Source organism: Bos javanicus, chromosome 6 (assembly GCF_032452875.1).
Source record: "Bos javanicus breed banteng chromosome 6, ARS-OSU_banteng_1.0, whole genome shotgun sequence".
In the NCBI taxonomy this organism is placed as follows: Eukaryota; Metazoa; Chordata; class Mammalia; order Artiodactyla; family Bovidae; genus Bos; species Bos javanicus.
The window spans coordinates 93,633,909-93,658,036 of record NC_083873.1 but is presented as its reverse complement, the minus strand read 5'-3'; the positions used below and the strand labels follow the sequence as shown (position 1 = coordinate 93,658,036).

The 24,128-nt window shown below is 41.0% G+C and overlaps 1 protein-coding gene across 2 annotated transcripts in view; it reads right to left on the bottom strand.

Moving 5' to 3' along the window:
- The window catches only part of ANXA3 (annexin A3), a 71,458-nt gene that overhangs the window by 1,270 nt on the left and 46,060 nt on the right, over positions 1-24,128 (bottom strand). For both annotated transcript variants that reach the window (XM_061420572.1, XM_061420571.1), the window contains exons 7-12: positions 22,724-22,803; positions 16,958-17,014; positions 16,514-16,607; positions 13,570-13,665; positions 8,673-8,731; positions 6,589-6,711 (exon numbers count right to left, since the gene is read on the bottom strand). In XM_061420572.1, coding sequence (XP_061276556.1) covers positions 6,589-6,711; positions 8,673-8,731; positions 13,570-13,665; positions 16,514-16,607; positions 16,958-17,014; positions 22,724-22,803 — 509 coding nt within the window. The remainder of the gene's footprint in view (positions 1-6,588; positions 6,712-8,672; positions 8,732-13,569; positions 13,666-16,513; positions 16,608-16,957; positions 17,015-22,723; positions 22,804-24,128) is intronic.

The window sequence follows — 24,128 nt, the reverse complement described above, 5'->3', positions numbered from 1 at the left end:
GCCGTCAGGGAGACTGAGGCTTAAAGTACGAGTTGCCATGTGTGTTATGTAAAAGAGGCAAAATGTTTGCACAGCATCTGTGATAAAACTTGGCTTTTGACCAAGATTGCTTAAAATCCTCACATTATTCTTATTTGATTCAAGGCAACTTCTTATCACTTAAAATTTATATTGTAGTAAGGTAGAGGAAGCAATGAAGAAGGGTCACTTAGAGAAGAGACTAAGCATTGCTTTCATAAGACACAACAAGCCTTAATACACATTCTTCTGTTTTATATAAATTTCAGTTTTTAAGTTTTGCTTTGCCCTGTATAATGATCTCTTGAATCACTGACAAGTCAGCAATGCTCTGGCTTTGTTTTAAAACCGCTCCCTCTAGCCATCTCTGATCAAAGTTGTAAACAAGTATTAGGGGTTCTATTAGTTAGCTGAGAAAATACATCGAAGTAGTTTAAAACAGAGCTAAACATAAAATTTTGAACCACTGTAGACAATAAATGTTCATCCTTTTCTCCTATCTTTATTCTGTTATGTCTTGCAGGAAAATAGCTATTCTTTTTAAAAAGATTTTTTTTTTGATGTGGACCACTTTTAAAGTCTTTATTGAATTTGTTACAATATTGTTTCTATCTTATGTTTTGTTTTTTTGGCCACCAGGCATGTGAGATCTTAGCTACCTCATCAGGGATCAAACTCAAATCCTCTATATTGAAAGGCGAAGTCCTTTATATGAATAAACAATTCTATTTTATGGAGTTTTAGAAATTGTTATCCCAAAATACCAATGTATTTTCAAAACATTTAAACATAATTTACAGCTTCCTAATTAGGCCATCTTAATTGTTCTTAAGAAACTAAATGTTTCTGTTGGCCTATTTTTAACAGTGGTACCAGTGGTTCTCTCCTCTCCCAATCTTCTTCCATTCTGACCACAACAAATCTATTCTAGGCTCTCATCTCTTGTCATTAGTCTCCTTGGATTCTCAATGCGTATTTTCCAAGGTGTTAATGCTTCTTGTTTTGGGAAATGGGTTCAGTGACCGTTATACCCATTAAGCAAGTAGCCCTCTCTTATCCTGTAAATAGTTCTGACTTTTCTTCCTTCCTCTCTGCCATCTCCACTTCTGTCTTCTTTGTAGACTCATCCTTCACTCTTTAGCCAGTCACTGCTAATAATGTTTAAATCCCAATTTATCACTTAAAATTCATATTACATTTTCTCTTAATCTATATTTTCTCCCTAGAGAATTTGCATGCATGTCCAAAGATTCAGTGACGTAATTATTTCTGAAAATATATCCCATACCACTAGCTACAACTTGCCATCTCTATTTGCACGTTTTGAAGTGTCAGTTACAAATGGTAACTTGCCATGGGCATTTGCCTCTACAAGGGTTAAATCAGGTGCTGCTGCAGCTGCTGACCTTCAACGTCCCCTGGAGGAAGTTCAGGGTGGAGAGGTCAGGAATGAGCCACTGTGCTCTGGGAAAACTAGCAGAACAGGTCTTCAGACAGATATTTTTAGGAACTGGTTTTATGAACCCAATCCTTGCATTTCCTCATATCTAGAAAATCACAAAATCCCTTCATGGTGACATCAGTTCCTCATGACTAGCAGAAAACCTTTTGTAAAATAAGCGCTTGATTCCATGAACTCTCCTTTAACCAAAATCACATATATATTGGCCTTCCCCACCTCCACCTCTTTGGAGTAGTTCCCCAGAACTATCTGAAGTGAGATTCCCTGGGCTGCAGTCCTCATTTTGCCCCAAATAAAACATAACTCGCAACTCTGATGTTGTGCATTTGTTTTTAACGCAACAAAAGACATCTCGAACTTAACATGTGGAACTTTCTCCCTGACTGCCCCCAAAGGGAAAAAAAAAAAGAAAAACCACTGAAAACCTGATCTACTTGTAAGGAAAGAAGCGTGTGTGCTAAATCACTTCAGTTGTGTCTGATTCTTTGAGATCCTATGGACTGTACCCCTGCCAGGCTCCTCTGTCCACGGGATTCTCCAGGCAAGAATACTTGAGAGGGTTGTCATGCCCTCCTCCAGGGGATCTTCCCAACCCAGGGATTAAATCCGCGTCTCCTGCAGCTTCTGCACTACAGGTGGATTCTTTACCGCTGAGCCACCTGGGAAGCCCCAGACACCTGGGAGTCATCCTCAACTCTTTCTCCTTTCTTTTCACAACAAGATGTCATATTGAAGTTTTAACTTCTATCTTTTGAGTCTTTGCTTTTTCTTCTCTTTGTATTAGCAGTAGCTCTGCATCACTATTTTGAATCAGAACTACTCTAATATGACTAATACAGTAACCCATCACTCCACATGCCTTCTATCTTATGTCCAATTCATTCTCCATAGTCACGAGATCTTTTCTAAACGTACTTCTGGTCATGACACTGTGTGCTTAAAATTTAAACACTTTAATGGCTTCCCATCACTCTTAAGCAAAAGACAAATCTTTAAACAGTGCCAAAAAGGCCCTGCATGATCCGATTCCTCCAGCCTTGCTTTTCATTACGTTTCTTCCACCATGAGGTCTTTTCACTTATGACTCCTTTTGTTAGAATGCTCTGCTGAATTCTGACCCCCACAACCTTTGCCTTGTTAAGTCTAATCATTTTCAGATCTGAATCAAAACCTTCCTGTAGGTCAAACCCTCCTGTTATGTGATCTTACAGCACAATCTCTTTCCATCGAACATGGCTGTAATTTTACATTTATTTCTAATTCCATAAGGGCAGAAAACTTTTTTTCTTTACTTACAATTGTTACCCTGAGCCTGGCACATAATATAGTTTCAGTAAGTATTTTAAATTGAATGAATGGAATACCAATTTCCTGTTCTCAAGGCTCTCTTTCAACTGAATGGATCTTGCCACTGAGATTGTATTTTTCCATATTCCCAAGGTAGGCTCCTAATTAATCAAGCACCTTATTAATACTTATCTTTCTGCTGCTGCTGCTAAGTTGCTTCAGTCGTGTCCGACTTTGTGTGACCCCAAAGACGGCAGTCCACCAGGTTCCCCCATCCCTGGGATTCTCCAGGCAAGAACACCGGAGTGGGTACTTATCCTTCTACTTCTCATCAAACATATGTTTCTAGAGCACTCACCTTTCAGACTCTATTGACCAGCATAGCACCAGGCTCCTAAGGCACACAACACATGCTTATTAACCTGAAAGGTAAGCTTCAGACTCACTTTCCTAAGAAATGTGCCGTGTGCTAAGTCGCTGCAGTTGTGTTTGACTCTTTGCGACCATACAGACTGTAGCCCGCCAGGCTCCTCTGTCCATGGAATTCTCCAGGCAAGAATTCTGGGAGTCAGTTGCCATGCCCTCCTTCTGGGGATCTTCCCAACCCAGGGATGGAACCTGTATCTCTTACGCCTCCTGTGCACATGCAGGCGGGTTCTTTACCCCTAGCTCCACCTGGAACTCGTGTACCGATGGAAGAGACGTGGGTTCGATCTCTCGGTCGGGAAAATCCCCTAGAGCAGGAAATGGCAACAGACTCCAATATTCTTGCCTGGAAAATGCCATGGACAGAGGAGCCTGGCGGGCTTCAGTCCGTGGGGCTGCAAAGAACTGAACACAGTTGAGTGACTAAGCACACACACAGCCCACCTGGGAAGATTCTCTATCTAATCCCAAACATCTTTTACTCTCAATTCCTCTATTACTCCTCTATACCCCACATCTAATATTTCATTTTATGCTGTTTCACATTATTTTGTCAGCCTACTTTATCCTTTTTTCAAATTTCTTTGCACTTACAATCTCACATTTTAGCAAGTAGTACCAATATGAAATATGATTATTATCTTGAAATTGCTTTATTTATGTCCACCTCAAGTCTACATATAAATTAGGAACTAACTGAGGGTAGCTACTACGTTTTCCCTTAAAGACTCTGGAATCAAGTTATTTTTCAGATAGATACTTAACTTGTTGATCAAGAAAATCTACCAGAAACTAATTTCATCCAATTTTTTAAAATGTCTTAGTATTAAGAGACACACATTTGTTTTTCACCTACTTTCTTCCTCTTCTCCTCTCCAATCATCACCTGAGAAAGGTGTTAATGAGCACAGAAATGTCTAAATTAAAGGCAGAAGGAAGCAGAAGACAGAAGCCAAGGCAGGAATGATAGACAAAAAGATTCTATTCATCAATATTGAAAACGTAATGAAATTACTTAATAATCTATGTTAGGCAACAGAAATGAAGACACCTAAGATAATTTTAAATTACACACTGAACTCTTCAGCAATGGATTTTTATTTTCTATCAAGATACACATTGCTTACATGTTTTCTAATACAATAAGCCTCAATTACCCAGGCCATCTGGAGAGGGAGAGCTACGAGTTAATTGAATTTTCTGGTTTGCCAAGGGTGAACCAAAGGACCTCTTCATGTTTCAACCTTGTTACTGGAAATCTTTATAAAATGTATGTGTCTCCTTTTCTGCCTTGGTAAGTACAATTTAGTTAACATTATTGTATCTTCCTCTGTTGATTGAAACTATTGTAATGTGTCAGAATCGATTCAAATTGCATTGAGCGTGAGCAGAGGATGAAATCTGTGCTAAGCCCCAGGCGCAACCGGACAGTTGCCTTTTCGAATAAATTTTCTTTTTCAACTTAAGCATGTATCTTTTCCTGCAAAGGTTTAGTACAAAAACAACAGCTCTCATTAAAAAAAAAAAAGATTTTGATGAGCAAATCTAGTTGACTAATTGAGGTGCAGTGGAAGTCAGTTGATAATATTTACCAAAATCCCAAGGACAGGGAAGCCTGGCGTGCTGCAGTCCATGGGGTCACAAAGAGCCGGACACGACTAGCAACTGAACAACAATCAAAATTACAGGTGTACTGACATCTGTCTCAGCACTCCTACCTATTATTGAGTACTCATCCTTCAGATACACTTGTACCTGATGAAATCACATATGCGTATTGCAGTGTAGTTTAGAATAGCAAGAAACTTGAAACATCTGTTGATGTGGTAGGTACAAATATACAAGTAATGGAATGATATGCAGCTGTTAAAAAGAATGAGAAAGCTTCCTAGCAACCTAAATGTCCATCCACAAAGGAATGGATAAAGAAGATATGGTACATACATACATACAATGGAATATTACCCAGCCATTAAAAAGAATGAAATAATGTCATTTGCAGCAACATGGTAGACTTAGAGAGTATCATACTGAGTGAAGTAAGTCAGACAAAGAAGGAGAAATATTGTAAGACATCCCTTATATGTGGAATCTAAAAAGAAATGATACAAATGAACTTACTTACAAAACAGAAAGAGATTCACAGTCTTAGAGAATGAACTTATGGCTGCCAGCATAAGGGTGGTGGAAGGGTGGAGGGAAGGGACAGTTAGGGAGTTTAGGATGGACATGTACACACTGCTGTATTTAAAATGAATAGCCAACAAGGACCATTGTACAGCACATGGAACTCTGCTCAATGCTATGTGGCCGTCTGGACAGGAGGGAAACTTGGGGGAGAATGGATACATGTACATGTATGGTTGAGTTCCTTCACTGTTCACCTGAAACCATCACAACATTGTTTATCAATCGGCTATACTCCAATGCAAAATAAAAAGGTTAAAAAAAAAAAGAATGAGAAAGCTTCCTTCCTGAAATGCAAAGAACCCCAAAGTGCAGAATCATGTTCTCTTTTGTGTAAAACAAAAAGAGGAAATGGAAAATATATCCTTTTGTTCTACTGCCAGAAAGAATAACTGAAATAAAACAGTGCAGTATAAGAAAACAGATAAGCAATTTGCATATGCAGTTCACAAAAGAAGAAAAATTAGTGGCCACTAAACCTGAAAAAAATAAAATGCTGAGTGCCTTTTATGTACCTAGGATTTTAGAGCTGAAAAATAATTACTATCTTTAAGAAATATTTTGTCACTCTTTTTTTGAGGTTTCTTTCTTTTTTCTTAATCTTTAGGTTGGAATAGAATTGCTTCACAATGTTGTGTAAGTTTCTGCTGTACAAAACATGAACCAGCCATATGTGTACACATACACCCTTCCTCTGAAAAGTCCCTCCCAGCCACCCCCACGCTCTCCATCTGGGTCATCACAGAGCATCAAGCTGAGCTCCATGGGCTATACAGCAGCTTCCCACTGGCTGTTTCACCCAGAGGGGTGTCTATATGTCAATGCTACTCTCTCAATTTGTCCCACCCTCTCCTTCCCTCCTGGTGTCCACAAATCCATTCTCTACCTCTGTACCTCTATTCCTGCCCTGAAAATAGGTTCAGCAGCACCATTTTTCGAGATTCCATATTTGTGCATTAATACATGACACTTGTTTTTCTCTTTCTGACTTACTCCACTCTGTACGACAGACTCTAGATTCATCCACATCACCACTGACTCAAATTCACTCCTTTTTCTGGCTGACAAATAATTCAGAAAACATATTTACACACTGTCAAGAAGAGAGAAACCTAAATCATGAATTTCCATGTTTTGAGAATTATAAGGGAAAGACGATGGGTAGAGAGAGGCAAGATATGTTTTGCTATTTTTAAGAAGAGACTTACTTTAATTGCTGAATACAGGGAGTAGCCAGAAAGCTTCTTAAACTCTGCTCGAATGTCCAGAAGGTCAATTTCTGATCTGGAAACCATTATTCGGTTCAGAGTAAACTCATCAGTTCCGGCACCCTGTTAAGAAATGCAAGTGTCCACGAGACCAATCTCATTGCTCACAAAACAACGCGTGGATATTCATCAGACACTGATATGGTACACAGACTATTCAACCACAGTGACTCTCCTTCTCTCATTTTTCATCAAACATCCTCATTCATTTATTCAAGAAACATTTTCTGCCATTGCATTGCTAAATGCTGAAAACAGAGATGAGATGCCCCTGTTAAGCTTTCAGTTTTGTAAAGGATACAGGTGAGAAAATGGCCATTACAATAAAATCTGACATATGGGAAGTATTGGGTACCATGGGAGCATATGTTAGGGAGGCCTAACATATGCTAATCAAGGATTAGTAAAGCACTGTTTGAGAAAGTGGGATTTAAGCTGGGGCCTAAATAGTCAGCCAGGAGAAGAAGGAATGGAGTTCTTACGCAGAGGAAAAAAAAAGTTTCAATATAAGATACAGCATACATGACGCTTTAGAGCAAGAAATAATACCACATTTAAGGATACATAAGTAATAAGAAGGAACAGCAAGGAATATATCTGGAAAGGCCAGACCTTATAAACCATGAAATGAAATTCTGACTTCATCCTGAGTGTGAAGAACTATTTGCAGTCTGTTAAAAATGAGTGTGTTGAGATCAGATCAGATTTGTAGTTTCAGAAGGTTCCTTTGACAGCAGCAGTATGAAGAGTGGATTTCAGAAAAAGAGTAGGATGAAGATGACAGAATAAGACTGGAAGCTTTGAGATCCATTCAGAAGTGTTTATATAACCGAGAGAGAGGGAGAGAAAGAGATGTTGATGGCCTGATCTACAATAATGGTAGTAGGGATGGAGAAAATTGATACGATTTAAAAGATGCTTGTAAAGGTAGACTGACAAATCTTAATGATGTTTGAGAAGAAAGAGGGAAAGAGAAGTGTAGAATTTCTAGCTGAGCAGTTAGGTGGATATTGACACCATTCATTTATTCGTTCAACAAATGCTTACTGAGCACAACAAATGCTTACAGAACACACACTCTCATGGAGTTCTCGCTGATAGAGGTGGACAGGAAGGACAGTAAGTTAGTGGTACTGAGAACGATGGGGTGGAGTGTGAGTGAAAGGAAGTCAGTTGACCTGGGTAAACAGGGAAGACCTCTCTCAGGAGGACGCATGAGCTGAGACCTCAGAGATCAGAAGGAGGCAACCATAGATAGATATGGAGGAGACACACACAAGGCAGAGAGCATGACAAATGCCAAGACCCTGACATGGGTAGACACTTGGAGTAATCAAGAAACAGAAAGAAAGCTGATGTGGCTAAGCCGTAGAGAACAAGGCTGGGGAGGAAAGGTATAACTTCAGTGAGTTAGGCAAGGCTAGTTCCTATCAGTGTTATCCACTGAGATGACTGAAGGCAGGATGCAGAGCAAGACTGGGATGGGAGGTGACCAAAGTGCTGTTTACTGTGGACGCAGCTTTGAAAGGGCACGTGGACTTCTACAGGAAATGCCCAGGAAGAAACTGAAGTCAGCATCTTCTGCATGCCAGGCTCACTATGAGGGTCTGAAGATATAAACAAGAAAGGACTGAACAGATTCACAGAGCTCCCCACCCAGAAGTGACAGCAGATGAGAAAACACAGGGTTTCTACATCCTGAAAGGCGGCTAGCTCAGTGTGGTTTAAGTAAGGCAGCTTGAGAGGCCACTGGATCACGTTTGAGGGCTGTTGTCCTGAAACCAATCAACTGCCCACATTACTGTGAAGTGGGAGAAATAATTTAGTCAGCACTTCAGCGCACCTACCTCTGTAATGATTAGGAAACTCATTATCAACCTATGAGCCAAATTAGCAGACAGATTAGCTACAAAAGAGAACTCTATCAATATGGAAAAGAAACAGGAAATGCCATCAATATTAAGTAATATTTTTACATTTTCCTTGAGGGAAGCTAAGAATATAAATGAAATTTCCAGACCAACCTTCAAAGCTCGGTACAGTCTTTCAGCTAAAAAGGCAGGCGTGTTCCTTGCACAACGAACTGTTACAAAAAAGCAAAGTAATGTTCAGTTTCATTTAATAGAAATTGAGTTAATCTATAGTAATACATTTTTTAAAAAGATTCTTTTTGGGTAACCATACCATTCTCCTCCCCACTCCTAGCTTTTCTTTAGAATGAAAGAATGAATGAATGCTTAACCTGAATTTTGAAGCCTTATAATGTCATATTTGCATGGAACTTTAACACAGTAATTATCCTTAGCCACAGGGAAAATAAAATTACCTGCCAAAGATACTCCCACAGTAGCTGACTCATTTCCAGATCCCAGACACACCAACACCTACGCTTACATTTGATAATTCCCTAGGGTGTACCGCTGCTCCATTTCTAACATCTTTGACTACTGATGAATAGCTTGGGTCTAAAGATTGCAGAGATGTTGCTCCAAATAACTCATTAGGTAAATAGGGGCACTGGAGCTCAGCTTAAAAGTAATTTTTCCAACAGAAAGATTTTTTTCTTAAGTGACTGAATTAGAATTTATAGACTGATTAATTACATTATAACCAGTGCGTGTAATCTAAATTCAGTCATTAAATATCATGTAGGAAACGAGTTGCCAGTCCAGGTTCGATGCATGATGCTGGATGCTTGGGGCTGGTGCACTGGGACGGCCCAGAGGGATGGTATGGGGAGGGAGGGGGGAGGAGGGTTCGGGATGGGGAACACATGTATACCTGTGGCGGATTCATTTTGATATTTGGCAAAACTAATACAATTATGTAAAGTTTAAAAATAAAATAAAATTGGAAGAAAAAAAAAAAAACAAACACATTAAATCGTTCAATTCTTTATTTTGAAATAATGAGTAAAGCAGAAACAATAGTAATAAATAACTGCAAAAACATGAGCAAATGAATTATCCTTTAAAGTGAAAGTAGCCAGGAGAAAAGTCTGTAGGGAATAAGTCTGTTTATTGCAACACAATTACTTGTATCATCTTAAATTTGATCTCTAGGTAGAAAGCTGACCAAAAGTGAATGAATTTTATAATGAATTTTGGAGATCAGAACAAGAACAGTGGCTTTCTCATAGTGCCTTTCAGACTCTTTTAAGGAAAGTGAAAAGACCTTTTGTGTCTGTGTCTTAAGGGAAACAGAGAAATGTATTAGGCACATGGAATCTGGGACAAACATGATAACAGCTACAGATTTGAAACTGTCTGAGAAGAAATCAAGGATGTGAATTGGTATTATCTATATTTTCCTCAAACTTACATTCAGCAAGCCTTAATCATTCGATTGAGAGTTTTTGTGCCCGCTTTTATCCTATTAACTCTTTCAATCATCTCGCTCCCCACAGACTAAATGCAGGGAATCCTTTCTTTCCATAATCCTTTATCCTCTCCTTCGCTTTATGGTCTTAACTACCAGATTTTTTCCTCATGTCTGAATATTTGGGGTAGTGGTAGCATATACAGTATAAGGAAGCCTGCTTTAAGACTCAACCCCAGGAGGGAAACTTGGGGAAATTCCAAAGAATCAGGGAGTCCACTGAAGTTCGTTATGATGATCAAGAGTTAATGGTTGCCTGCTTCTTACCATCTGTGTTCTTTTGACCAAACTTTCTCAGGCCTTCCCCTGACCCCTGTCACAGGCCCCTGAATCCTCGCTTGGTCCCCAGACTGAGCAAGTACCAAAATGCCAACATGCCTCCTTTTCAGGTTGTCCTAAGAACAGGCTGATGTGGTGAGATACACTTCCTGTCAACCCCCAATCCCAATGATCCTGCCTCCTTGCTTGTCCAACTTCTTTAAAAATTTCTGCTAGGGCTTTCCTGATGGTCCAGTGGTTAAGAATCCATGTACCAATGGAGGGGACACGGGTTCGATCCCTGGGTCCGGGGAGATCCCACATGCTGTGTCACGACTACTGAGCCCACGAGCTATAACTACTGAAGCCCACACACCCTGGAGTTCTTGCTCCAGAAGGGACGGCACCTCAGTGATAAGCCCACACCACAGCTAAAGAATAGCCCCCCTTGCCACAACTAGAGAAAAGCCCACGCAGCAACGAAGACCCAGCACAGCGAAAAATCAATCTTAAAAAAAAAAAGGGCTTCTGTTAAGATCTGTTTATCTCTTCTCCATAAAAGAAAAGCTTTTTCTGTTTGATTTTCAGACTCCTGTATACATTTCTGAGATTAAACTCTTCTCCCTAATGAAATAGTCTTTTTGAAGAAAGCTTCTTCCTATCTACGTACAGATTTGACAACTAGTGATCTTCCTACCGTGCATTTCTAAGACGTTAGAACTCAGATGGTTTTTCATGTCGAAAGCTATGTGTTGACAGTCTATTAGATTCCTTGTATATGAAATAGCCAGGACAGGCAGATCTATTGACACAGAAAGGAAACTGGTGGTTGCAAGGGGTGGGGAGTGACTATCAGTGGGCAGAGGGTTTCTTTGAGGGCTGATGGAAAGATCCCAGACTTATATTCTGGTGACAGTTGCACAATTCTGTGAAACCAGAGAGCACTGAATTGCATACTTCGGGTGAATTTTATGGTACTTGACTTCTATCTCAATAAAGATTTTTTTTTTTAATGTATTCCAATGATAGACTGAAATAGAAAATGAAAGTGAGACATATCTTGAACTTTAAATTAGTTAAATTTTAAAGTCTTTCTTTCACTTGATAAAATAACACACACTGTAGCCCAAATTTAGTGCATAATTCAGCATCTATTTCCAAAAATGCCTCTTAGCTCAATGAAATGAGAATTTGTACATCTTAATAAAGTTTTTCAAATGATACAGCAGGCAAGGTAAAAAGCAGCAAGACTGATGCAAAGGTTAAAAGATGAAATGAAAACAATTAACTGACTGTATCACTGACACTGGAATATTCTCAGAGCTAAGTATGGAGACTGATCTCTGATTTGTTTTTTTTTTTTTAATTGAAAAAGAAGCTTTTTATTCTTTCTTGGCCTGTCTTCTAGCAAGTCACCTACACACACACATATGTGCTTGCTAAGATGATTTAGTTGTGTCCGACTCTGTGCAACCCTATTGATTGTAGCCTACCAGGCTCCTCTGTCCATGGAATTCTTCTCCAGGCAAGAATACTGGAGTGGGTTGCCATGCCCTCCTCCAGGGGGTCTTCTCCACTCAGGGACTGAACTTGTGTCTCTTATGTTCCCTGCATTGGCAGGTGGATCCTTTACCACTAGTGCCACCTGGGAAGCCCATATATATGTGTGTGTGTGTACGTATTTTTTAAAAGCAGCATTTGGATCCTATTCTTGGCACTGAAGAGAGGATCAGAAGTTAGTGAAATAACACATGCAGAGGAAATCCTGAGAATAGATGCCAAACCTTAGGGAGGGCTTGCTCCCTGGTACTTTTTCTGTAATTTAGAATACTTCACTGTGGACGGGGTGACACATGCAGGTTTCAATCTCTGTTTCCCTGGAAGCACATTGGAGAGGCTGGTTAACATCACAGGCTGTGGAGCCCAAATGCCTAGGTTAGAACCCCAGCTCCACCACACTTTCCCTGAGTAACTGGGGAAAGGAACTTAACCTTTTGGTGCCTCAGGTCTCCTATGGGGATAATAACAGTCCCTCACCCATGGGATTGTCATGAGGCTTAAATGGGTTGATGTTTGCCAAGAGGTTAGCATAATGCCGAGCATGTCGTAAGTGCCTGACGAGTGTTTATTTAAAAAGTACAATTTGAGGCAGCTTCCACCCTCCAGAGGTGGTAATTAACATTTGAAAGATGAATCAGAGCCTCATTCTGGAGATTACCCTTAGATATCAGCTATCTTTATCTCACTGGAGAAGCTATTAATTATTATGATTGATGTTAGATATGACATTTCATTGGTAAAATGATAAGCTGTACAGGTACTCCTACCCTGGCATTAACAGAGAAGCAAGACCAACAGTCACCAGAAATTGGAGAAGTTTAGGATTCTGAACAATCCTGTGTGCTTAGAGCATTTAGATTAAGTTGTTGGTAAAGAATCCCGCCTACAATGCAGGAAATACAGGAGACATGGGTTTGATCCCTGGGTCAGGAAGATCCCCTAGAGGATGAAATGGCAACCCAGTCCAGTATTTTTGCTTGAAAAATCCCATGGACAGAGGAGCCTGGAGGGCCAGAGACTATGGGGTCACAAAGAGTGACACCACTGACTGACTAAGCACTCATGCACGCTTGACTTGGACTAGAATGGTCACTGAAGCCTGTCTTTGAAGAGTGTCTCATTCCTCTGAATGCATCATTCTTGCAAGGTGTTCTTTGGGTGCCTAAAAGCACAGACTGCAGAGACCTGATGGAGAAGACAGATCAGCTTACATAACCATGTTTTTGTCTGCTTGTTAATCCACGTGTCTCTCCAGGCACAGATTCAGTCTGTGACTTATTTTCTTTCTGATTTTCCCTGTTCGCACAGCCAACAAGGAGGAGACCCGTAGTTCTGTCTTGAGTTTAATGTTGAGAGGCCACTGACATCTTCCAAAAATAACCAAACATGATTAATTACCATATGGGCTTAGATCTATGCTTTCAACGGGCTCCATAAAAATGCCAGTAGAAGTGTAACATTTTTCTCTCTCAAGGAGTTTATAATCCAAACGTGGTACCAAGATAAACACAAAGTTAAAAGGCAAAGGAAGCCCTAAACAGAGAACATCTTCCTGCATCCATTTCACAATATTTGTTGAGCATAGGTGTGTACCATGGACTGTGCTGAGGGCTCGGGGGAGCATAAAGATGGATCAGTCAGGATTCTGAGATGAAAAGAGCTGATCCTGACACTGATTGAAAACAAGTGCAAAGTACCTCAGTTTATAAGCACTCGTGGACTTACCTATGGCCAGCAGTAAGTCTTCAAAATGGCCAGACAATTCTCCTTTTATGCTATCCTCAATGTCCTTCTGGCTGATGTTTCTGTATTCATCAAATGCTGAAAAGCAGCATCACAAAAAAATTGAAAGCATCCCAGTTGACACCTGAATATATTTTAGCTTCTGATTTGATATGCAGCACATCATGTTATTAAGTAGCAAGCACAAACACTTCTTTAAACCATCAAAAACTCAGCACGGAAGTTTTTGTTTTTAATTTCTTTTTAAAAATATCATCGACAATAAAACTTGAACTTCATAGGCCATTTTCTTCAATGATTAATCTCTCTCTCTCCTTTCTTCCCTCCCCATCCCAGGCTGTAAGCATTTAAAATAGCCTGAAAGGTTAAATGATAAACAATTTCTCTAGCAAGGTGGGCTAACTTTTAAAAGATAACAGCACCTGGAAACAAGAATGTGGTCATGAGTCAAATATATTTTAAATCTGCTACTGAAATCTTAATTGTGAAGATTTCTTTGTGCTGAATAAATCACTCCCCAAGGCAGCAGAGCCTATTTCCTACTTACTGGAAGGCATTGAAAGTTCTTGGTCAATATTTCCCGAAAGTAAAACCTGTACGCACATCACCTAGCATGGAAGGATACTTCATAAGCCAAGTATATTGTTTCCAAGTAAGTTTTGAAAACAGAAAATTTGGAGACCTATGATTGTTTGGTTTTTATTTTTCAAATAAAGACATTAATAAAGCAACTATAATATACTATTACTATTATTTTATAAAAAGGATGAAATTTCAATGTCCAAGTCTCCTCATTTTCCCACGAACTCGGCGTAAGCATAGTCATGCACCGTGGTGGTTCTCCAGACCAGCACAGGGAAGATACAGTTGGATGTCCACAGGAAGTGGAGTTCTAGATTTTTGGGTGCTGTTGCTTCCAGAATGACCCAGGGAGATGCATGAGTGAAGGGATGGGTGCTTAGTAATTCCATGGAATAGCTGGTCTGAGAAAAACAGCTTCCCCACCCCACCCATTTACCTTCATATCAGAAACAGTTGAATGATAATCCATATTTATGCATTAACAGAGATCACCCATAATGCCTGGTTTTCCTGGAAAGTGGCTAACTAGGCAAGAAAGGGGCTGGAAGCCTTGATTTAGGATCTGCCATCAGCAGGAACACTCCTCTCTGCTTTCAGCCCAGAGGGCGGCTCCTCTTTCCTCCCTGACAAACCGACCCTGTCTATTATCTGTCACACACTCATTTCACACGCTAGAAGGTAATGCTCAAAATCCTCCAAGCTAGGCTTCAACGGTACATCAACTGAGGACTTCCAGATGTACAAGCTGATTTAGAAAAGGCAGAGGAACCAGAGATCAAATGGCTAACATCTGCTGGATCACAGAAAAAGCAAGGTAATTCCAGAAAAACATCTACTTCATTGACGATGCTAAAGTCTTTGACTGTGTGGATCACAACAAACTGGAAAATTCTTCAAGAGATGGAAATACCAGATCACCTTACCTGCCTCCTGAGAAATCTGTATGCAGGTCAAGAAGCAACAGTTAGAACCAGACATGGAACAATGGACTGGTTTCAAATTGGGAAAGGAGTACATCAAGGCTTTATATTATCACCCTGCTTATTTAACTTATAGGCAGAGTACATCATGCAAAATGCTGGGCTGGATGAAGCACAAGCTGGAATCAAGATTGTCGGGAGAAATATCAATAACCTCAGATATGCAGATGACACCACCATTATGGCAGAAAGCGAAGAGGAACTAAAGAGCCTCTTGATGAAGATGAAAGAGGAGAAGGAAAAAGCTGGCTTAAAACTCAAAATTCAAAAACTGAAGATCTTGGCATCCAGTCCCATCACTTCAGGGAAAATAGATGGGGAAACAATGGAAACAGTGACAGACTTTATTTTCTTGGGTTCTAAAATCATTGCAGATGGTGACTGCAGCCATGAAATTAAAAGACACTTGCTCCTTGGAAGAAAAGCTATGACAAACCAAGATAGCATATTAAAAAGCAGAGACATCACTTTGCTAACAAAGGTCCATCTAGCCAAAGCTATGGTTTTTCCAGTGGTCATGTATGGATGTGAGAGCTGGACAATAAAAAAGGCTGAGCACTGAAGAACTGATGCTTTAGAACGGTGGTGTTGGAGAACACTCTTGAGAGTCCCTTGGACTGCAAGGAGATCAAACCAGTCAGTCCTAAAGGAAATCAGTCCTGAATATTCATTGGAAGGACTGGTGCTAAAGCTGAAGCTCCAATACTTTGGCCACTTGATGCAAAGAACTGATTCATTGGAAAAGACCCTGATGCTGGGCAAGATTGAAGGCAGGAGGAGAAGGGAACGACAGAGGATGGATGGCATCACCGACTCAATGGACATGAGTTTGAGCAAGCTCCAGGAGATGGTGAAGGACAGGGAAGTCTGGAATGCTACAGTCCAAAGAGTTGCAAAGAGTTGGACACAACTGAGTGACTGAACAACAACACTAGGGGATAAAGAATCTGCCTGCAATGCAGGCGACACAGGAAATGTGGCTTTGATCCCTGGATCAGGAGGATCCCTTTGAAGGAGGAAACGGCAACCCACTCCAGTATTCTTGCCTGGAAAATCCGATGGACAGAAGAACCTGTAGGGCTACAGTCCATGGGGTTGCAAAGAGTTGGACATGACTGAGTGACTAAACACACATAGGTAATCTACTCAGCTCCGAGGATAAAACCCGAGTACTGTTGATTCTCCCTTGAGTTGGAGCACAGCTTTCCCTGGTCGTTTCCTGAAATGTCTGTACATAAAAATGGGACCGCCTTCACCATTTTTAACTTCATTTTCCAGAATTATGCATATTAAACCCTGAAGTACTTGCAAAAACACCACAACGCAGAGAAAAAAAAAAAAAAGATTGTAACGTGAGTCCATACTCAGTTTCAATTGAGGAAAGCTCCTTAGACACAGGATGTCAGTGAAGGCATCTTCATCCGTGCCCCATCTCTTTTCACCAGCATTATAGAGAATCTGTTGGACAAGAGAGAAGACGTAAATGCTAGTACGGACCCAATTCTGCCTCTTTTTGAGGAGGTGGGATGAGAAGAGGGCTAAGTTTATTTTATAGGTCACTGAGGTTTTCGATAAGCCGTGTCTCTCACTTCTAGCAGAAAAATCTGACAGTTGAAGTTGCAGAAGCCAGGGGAATAATAACCAGCACTGGGGAAGGCAGAAAGATGGAGCTAAGGTATCGCTGGGCTTCAGGCTTCTCCTTCAGACAGAAAAGAAGAGAGCACGGCCCTAACTGATGCCGGAGATATTAGAAGGCAGTCAGGAGGGAGGAGAGTTCAACGAGATGTGTTCTCTGCTCTGTTACTGACCTGAGCATCCTTTCTGGCCAGCTGCTCATCCACTTTTAGACTCTCATCTCTTCTGCCCTAATCAGAGAAGATAAAATTGAAGGCAGTCTTTTTAAAGATAAATATTCCATCATTTGGCATTTGAACCTGCAGGGCCTCTTAGAGCTGTTTCTTCCAGTGAGGACCACATGGCCCAAAGGAATTGAGCATTCACAGCTTTCTTTCTGGCCCTGCCGCTGACTAGCCGTGAAATCTGCAGCAAATCCTTACAGTCTTCTGAGCACGAGTTTCCTTTTCTGGAAACTCAAGGTCTTCAGGGAATCATAAGACAAGCCACACCTTGGGAGAAAATGTATGCAAACACATATCTGATACAGGACTTGTATCTAAAATACATAGAAGCTCTTAAAACTCGACAAAAAGAGAACAAACAACCCAATTAAAAATGGGCAAAGTATCTGAATAGATATCAGACACACATGGCGAGAAAGTGCATGAAAAGATGCTCAACAACATCTCTCTCTCTCTGTCCTGTCCAACTCTTTGTGACCCCTTGGACTGTAGCCCACCAGACTCCTCTGTCTGTGTGATTTCCCAGGCAAGAATACTGGAGTGGGTTGCCATTTCCTTATCCGGGGGATCTTTCCGACCCAGGGATTGAACACAGGTCTCCTGCATTGGTAGGTGAATTCTTTACCACTGAGCCACCTGGGAAGCCCACAGTGAAATAGCACTCAGTGATGGAAAAAAAAAAGGAAATGAGTTATTAAGCCATGAAAGGATGCAGTCTGAAAAGCCTATACACTGTATTATTTCAACTATAGGACCATCTGGAAAAGGCAAAACTATAGAGATAAAAAGATCACTGGTTACCAGAGGTTCAGAGGGAGAAAGAGAGGGATGAATGGCTGAAGCACAGAAGATTTTTAGGGCAGTAAAACTATTCCATATGATTCTGTAATGGTGGATGCAAGGCATTAAACATTTGTCCAAACCCATAGGACGAGTAACGCAAAGAGTGAATCCTAACGTAAAGTACAGACTATAGTTAATAATGTGTCAGTTCATTCATTATGTAATCATCGTCTAATTCATTTATCATTTAATTCATTCATCAGCTATAACCAATGTACCACACTAACGCAAGATGTGTGCGAGGAGGAGGGGCATGTAGGAGGTTTCTGTAGCTTCTGCTGCATTTTTCTGGAGATCTAAAATGGCTCTAAAAATAAAGTCTATTAAAATAGACCCAAAACTCAAAGATTCCCCACTAACTCTACTGTTAAAGGCTCTGTGGCTAAGTGTGTGTGCTTGCACATAAATAATTCAGGACGTTATAGAAGATGGAAGATGGACAAGGAAAGAGGATTGCCTGAATTATTTTGCAAATTACAGGTGAATGAAACTTTTGGCTATAATACTTTAAAAAATGCATTTGTTCTAAACTAGTGGCTACCAATTGGAGAAGGCAATGGCACCCCACTCCAGTACTCTTGCCTGGAAAATCCCATGGATGGAGGAGCCTGGCAGGCTGCAGTCCATGGGGTCACTAGAGTCGGACACGACTGAGCGACTTCACTTTCACTTTTCACTTTCATGCATTGGAGAAGGAAATGGCAACCCACTCCAGTGTTCTTGCCTGGAGAATCCCAGGGACGGGGGAGCCTGGTGGGCTGCCGTCTATGGGGTCGCACAGAGTCGGACACGACTGAAGCGACTTAGCAATAGCAGTAGCAGTGGCTACCAATGGGGAAAGGGAAGCGAGCAGGGGCATTATAGGGTCAGGGGAATAGGAGATATAAATTATTAGGTATAAAATAAGCTATAAGGATACACTGCACAACACAGGAAATAAAGTTCAATATTTTATGATAACTATAAATGGAGTTCAGTCAGTTCAGTCGCTCAGTCATGTCCCACTCTTTGTGACCCCATGGACTGCAGCACGCCAGGCCTCCCTGTCCATCACCAACTCCCAGAGCTTGCTCAAACTCATGTCCATCAAGTTGGTGATGCCATTCGATCATTTTATCCTCTGTCGTCCCCTTCTCCTCTTGCCTTCAATCTTGCCCAGCATGAGAATTTTTCCAGCGAGTCAGTTCTTCACATCAGGTAGCCAAAGTACTGGAGTTTCAGCTTCAGCATCAGTCCTTCCAACGAATATTCAGGACTGATTTCCTTTAGCATTGACTGGTTGGATCTCCTTGCAGTCCAAGTGACTCTCAAGAGTCGTCTCCAATACCACAGTTCAAAAGCATCAATTCAGCAATTATGCTTCAGTATAAATAAATAATAAACAAAAATTTTACAGAATATATTTATGCCTATTTACAAATATTAGGTCTTTGTATGTCTGCCTGACTTTTGCATGATTTCTTTTCTCTGTTGCTTCCAGTGCTGCTGCTACTTTGCTCCAACTAGCCTTCTCTGGTTTGCTGCTTTCTTATTTTCCTTTCATCATTCACTCTGTTCCAATAATAAAAGTGTTGATGATCGTTAGCATTAATTCCAATAAGCTGCCACCACCATGTATCAATGATTTTCTCTGCTGTTATTTATACTTTCTCTCTCTCTGTATTTTCACAGCAGCCTCTGTGGTTGGTAATACTATTATTTTAATTTTACAGATGTGAAATGAAGGCTTTAAGGCTTGAGTTAAAGTAACTTGTCTAAGTACATAGAGCTGGTAGGCAGCAGAGGAGTAGGAAGGTCCAGGCCTGATTCTGAAACCCTGTCTAGGAGCCCTGCTCTCCACTGCCTCCTGTGGGCGTGTGTGCTCACCACACATACAAGTAGATGTACACTTATGAATACTGACCTGTGGGACTATATGTTTGTAACGATGTCTCATCAACTTGGATTTATAGATTCAAACTTCATAATGAGGATAAATTGTTCCCTAGTGGCATGATGACAAGTGTTGCCTCGACCCTCAGGCTGGGACAGTGATCGGGATTTTCCTACACATTAAGGGGTGTGTAAATCAGCTGAAAGAGGCTGTTGAGATAGGGCTTAAGTCATTTCCTCTCTTGCACATGTGAATGCATGCACGCTAAGTTGCTTCAGCTGTGTCCAACTCTTTGGGCCCCTATGGGCTATAGCCAGCCAAACGTCTCTGTCCAAGGGATTTTCCAGGCAAGAATACAGGAGTGGGTTGCCATCTCCTCCTCCAGGGGATCTTCCCAAGCCAGGGATCAAACCTGCATCTCCTACGTCTCCTGCATTGGCCGGAGGGTTCTTTACCACTAGCGCCACCTGAGAAGCCTCTCTTACACACATCTATGACTGTATCTCATCCCTGACCTTCAGTTCAGTTCAGTTCAGTCCCTCAGTCATGTCCCACTCTTTGCAACCCCATGGACTGCAGCATGCAAGGCTTCCCTGTCCACCACCAACTCCGGGAGCTTACTCAAACGCATGTCCATTGAGTCAGTGATGCCATCCAACCATCTCAGCCTCTGTCATCCCCTTCTCCTCCCACCTTCAATCTTTCCCTGCATCAGGGTCTTTTAACAATGAGTCCGTTCTTCGCATCAGGTGGCCAAAGTATTGGAGTTTCAGCTTTAGCATCAGTCCTTCCAATGAATATTCAGGACTGATTTTCTTTAGGATGGACTGGTTGGATCTCCTTGCTGTCCAAGAGACTCTCAACAGTCTTCTCCAACACCACAGTTCAAAAGCATCAATTCTTTGGTGCTCAGCTTTCTTTATAGTCCAATTCTCACATCTATACATGACTACTGGAAAAACCATAATTTTGACTAGACAGACCTTTGTCGACAAAATAATATCTCTGCTTTTTAATATTCTGTTTGGTTTGTCAAAGCTTTACTTCCAAGGAGCAAGCGTCTTTCAATTTCATGGCTGCAGTCACCATCTGCAGTGATTTTGGAGCCCAAGAAAATAAAGTCTCTCACTGTTTCCATTGCTTCCCCATCTATTTGCCATGAAGTGATGGGACCAGATGCCATGATCTTAGTTTTCTGAATGTTGACTTTGAGCCAACTTTTTCACTCTCCTCTTTCACTTTCATCAAGAGGCTCTTAGTTCCTCTTCACTTTCTGCCATAAGGGTGGTGTCATCTGCATATCTGAGGTTATTGATATTTCTCCCGGCAATCTTGATTCCAGCTTGTGCTTCATCCAGCCTGGCATTTCCCATGATGTGCTCTGCATATAAGTTAAATAAACAGGGTGACAATATATAGCCTTGACGTACCCCTTTTCCTATTTGGAACCAGTCTGTTGTTCCATGTTCAGTTCTAACTGTTGCTTCTTGACCTGCATACAGATTTCTCAGGAGGCAGGTAAGGTAGTCTGGTATTCCCATCACTTGAAGAATTTTCCACAGTTTGTTATGATCCACACAGTCAAAGGCTTTGGCATAGTCAACAAAGCAGAAGTAGATATTTTTCTGGAACTCTCTTGCTTTTTCCATGATCCAATGGATGCTGGCAATTTGGTCTCTGGTTCCTCTGCCTTTTCTAAAACCAGCTTGAACATCTGGAAGTTCTCAGTTCACGCACTGTTGAAGCCTGGCTTGGAGACTTTTGAGCATTGCATTACTAACGTGTGAGATGAGTGCAATTGTGCAGTACTTTGAACATTCTTTGGCATCGCCTTTCTTTGAGACTTGAATGAAAACTGACCTTTTCCAGTCCTGTGGCCACTGCTGAGTTTTCCAAATTTGCTGGCATATGGAGTGCAGCACTTTCACGGCATCATATTCAGACTTGAAATAGCTCAACTGGAATTCCATCACCTCCACTAGCTTTGTTCGTAGTGATGCCTCCTAGGGCCCACTTGACTTCACATTCCAAGATGCCTGGCTCTAGGTGAGTGATCACACCATCATGGTTTTCTGGGTCATGAAGACCTTTTTTGTGTAATTCTTCTGTGTATTCTTGCCACCTCTTCTTAATATCTTCTGCTTCTGTCAGGCCCCTACCATTTCCGCCCTTTATTGTGCTTGACCTTACCACCTTTTTCATAAAGCCATGAGCATCCTAAAAGAGACAGCAAGGTGTGGCCACATTTTGGTCATATGGTGATGAATGGTTTATCGGCTCCTCCACAGAGGGCAAGGATGAAGTTGCAGAAAGTCACTTTTTAAGTCCTGAGACTGATATACAACTTCTCCGAAGGTAATTCTCAATTATGCTTCCCACTTAATTTAAATGCTACCAAAAGTTATATATTCTTTGGAGTTCAGAAGAAAATCAGCATGTTCTTAAAAATGGAGACACTTACAATGGAAATAAATGATTTTTCTTCTAGATGAACTTGTGTGTGTGTGTTTAGTTGCTCAGTTGTGTCCAACTCTTCAAGACCCCATGGACTGTAGCCTGCCTTACTCCTCTGTCCACAGGATTCTCCAGGCAAGAATACTGGAGTGGGTTCCCATCCCCTCCTCCAGGGGATCTTCCTGACTCAGGAATTGAACCTAGGTCTCCCATATTGCAGGCGGATTCTTTACTATCTGAGTCACCAGGGAAACCCAGATGAACTTACAGAATATTTTCTAATGTATTACAAACCCTGATCAAAATACATTTAATCCATATACTGATCAAAACAATATTTTCTGGCTACTCATTTTGTTATACTTTTATGATAGTAGTTAAATATTATGCTGCATGGTGGTGATGCAAATGTAAAATGAACAAATCATTTTATAAGGAAAATTGCAATCTCACTGTCTCAGTTTGGTTGTTTGAAAACTTCCTAAAAATCATTATTGAGCATGCATCTTATTGGGGAAAATGAAAAATGAAAAATAAAAACTTACATTTGCCAAAATCAACAGAGCTTTCCGGAAATCACCAGATGTTTCAGAACTAATCTCATCTCCAAGACTCTTCTTGTACGCTGAAACCAGATAAGAATGAAACTAAGCCTTGATAAGCTAAAATATCATTTTAAAACAGAAAAGCTTAAATGTCAACATTGGCAAGGAATGAGTACCTGATAAAATAAATCTTGCTACTGCTTCTCTTCTTAATCTTTTAGTGCTCTTCTGCAATAGATAAATTCTTCTTATAACTATTACAATAGTGTGTGGTGTGGTAGTACCACAGAACAGAAAAAAAAAAAAAAAGGCTGCCATTCTGGATCAAATCATGGTTCATTTCATCTGACTACGGTACTAAGAAATGTATAGTGAGAAAGCTACGGTGGCTAAGCTATTCGTTTGATTTCCAATTTCTATTACATCTTTCTTCCATAGGAATAGAAACCTGGCCTTAAGCAAGACATAGTACACAGAGCTTCTAGACCACATTCTCAGCTCTCCTCTTGGCATGAAATGTAGGCAGACCTTTAGGACACTGCTGGGAGATCTCCTTAGTGATGGCTCATGTCCATCTTCGTGCCTTCCTCCATCCTACTCCTTGGTGTGTAGATTGATTGCTGGAGCTCAGGTAGCCATCTTGGTCTGTGAAGACCCACATCTGAGTGATGGCATAAAAATAAGCAGGAAGGGGTCTGGGTTCCTGAAAGTTCTGAGGAGCTATCACACCAGTCCTAGAATTGCTTATGTCCACACTTCTATATATGAAAGAAATAAATGTTCATCTTACTTAAGCCACTGTTATTTTTGCTGTATTGAACCTATCTCTAATCTTAATGCATACAGCTAGGTTGCTTTATTTGATAGCTCTCAAAAGTAAGAAAGCTACCCTAAAACATACTGTTTTTACGTAACAAATGCCAACTGTGTGTTCACATATGTTAATAGCCCCTTTTACATAGCCTGTGATGTGCAATGTTCGACGCATCTCAAAACTCTGTTCTGTTCCATCCACGGAGTAGTATTTCCCTTGGAGCCACCTGTACACCTGGATGCAGCTGACACCATGGGGCTATCTGAACTGCCTGCCGCATTCTCAAGGACTCTATAAATCAGTCATATGAATACTTGTCCTTTTAAATCAGTAAAGGACAACTATAGAAAGTGATATGAGGACTTCCCTGGTGGCCCAGTGGTTAAGAATCCACCCGCCACTGCAGGGGACACGGGTTTGATTCATGGTCCAGAAAGATCCTACATGCCGAGGGGCAATTAAGTTGCAGGGTGCTGCAGCCACTGACCCCACAATCTACAGCCCATGAGCTGCAACAAGTGAAGTCACTGCAATGAGAAGCCCATGCCCTACCACTAGAGAAAGCCCGAGTGCAGCAGCAAAGACCCAGCA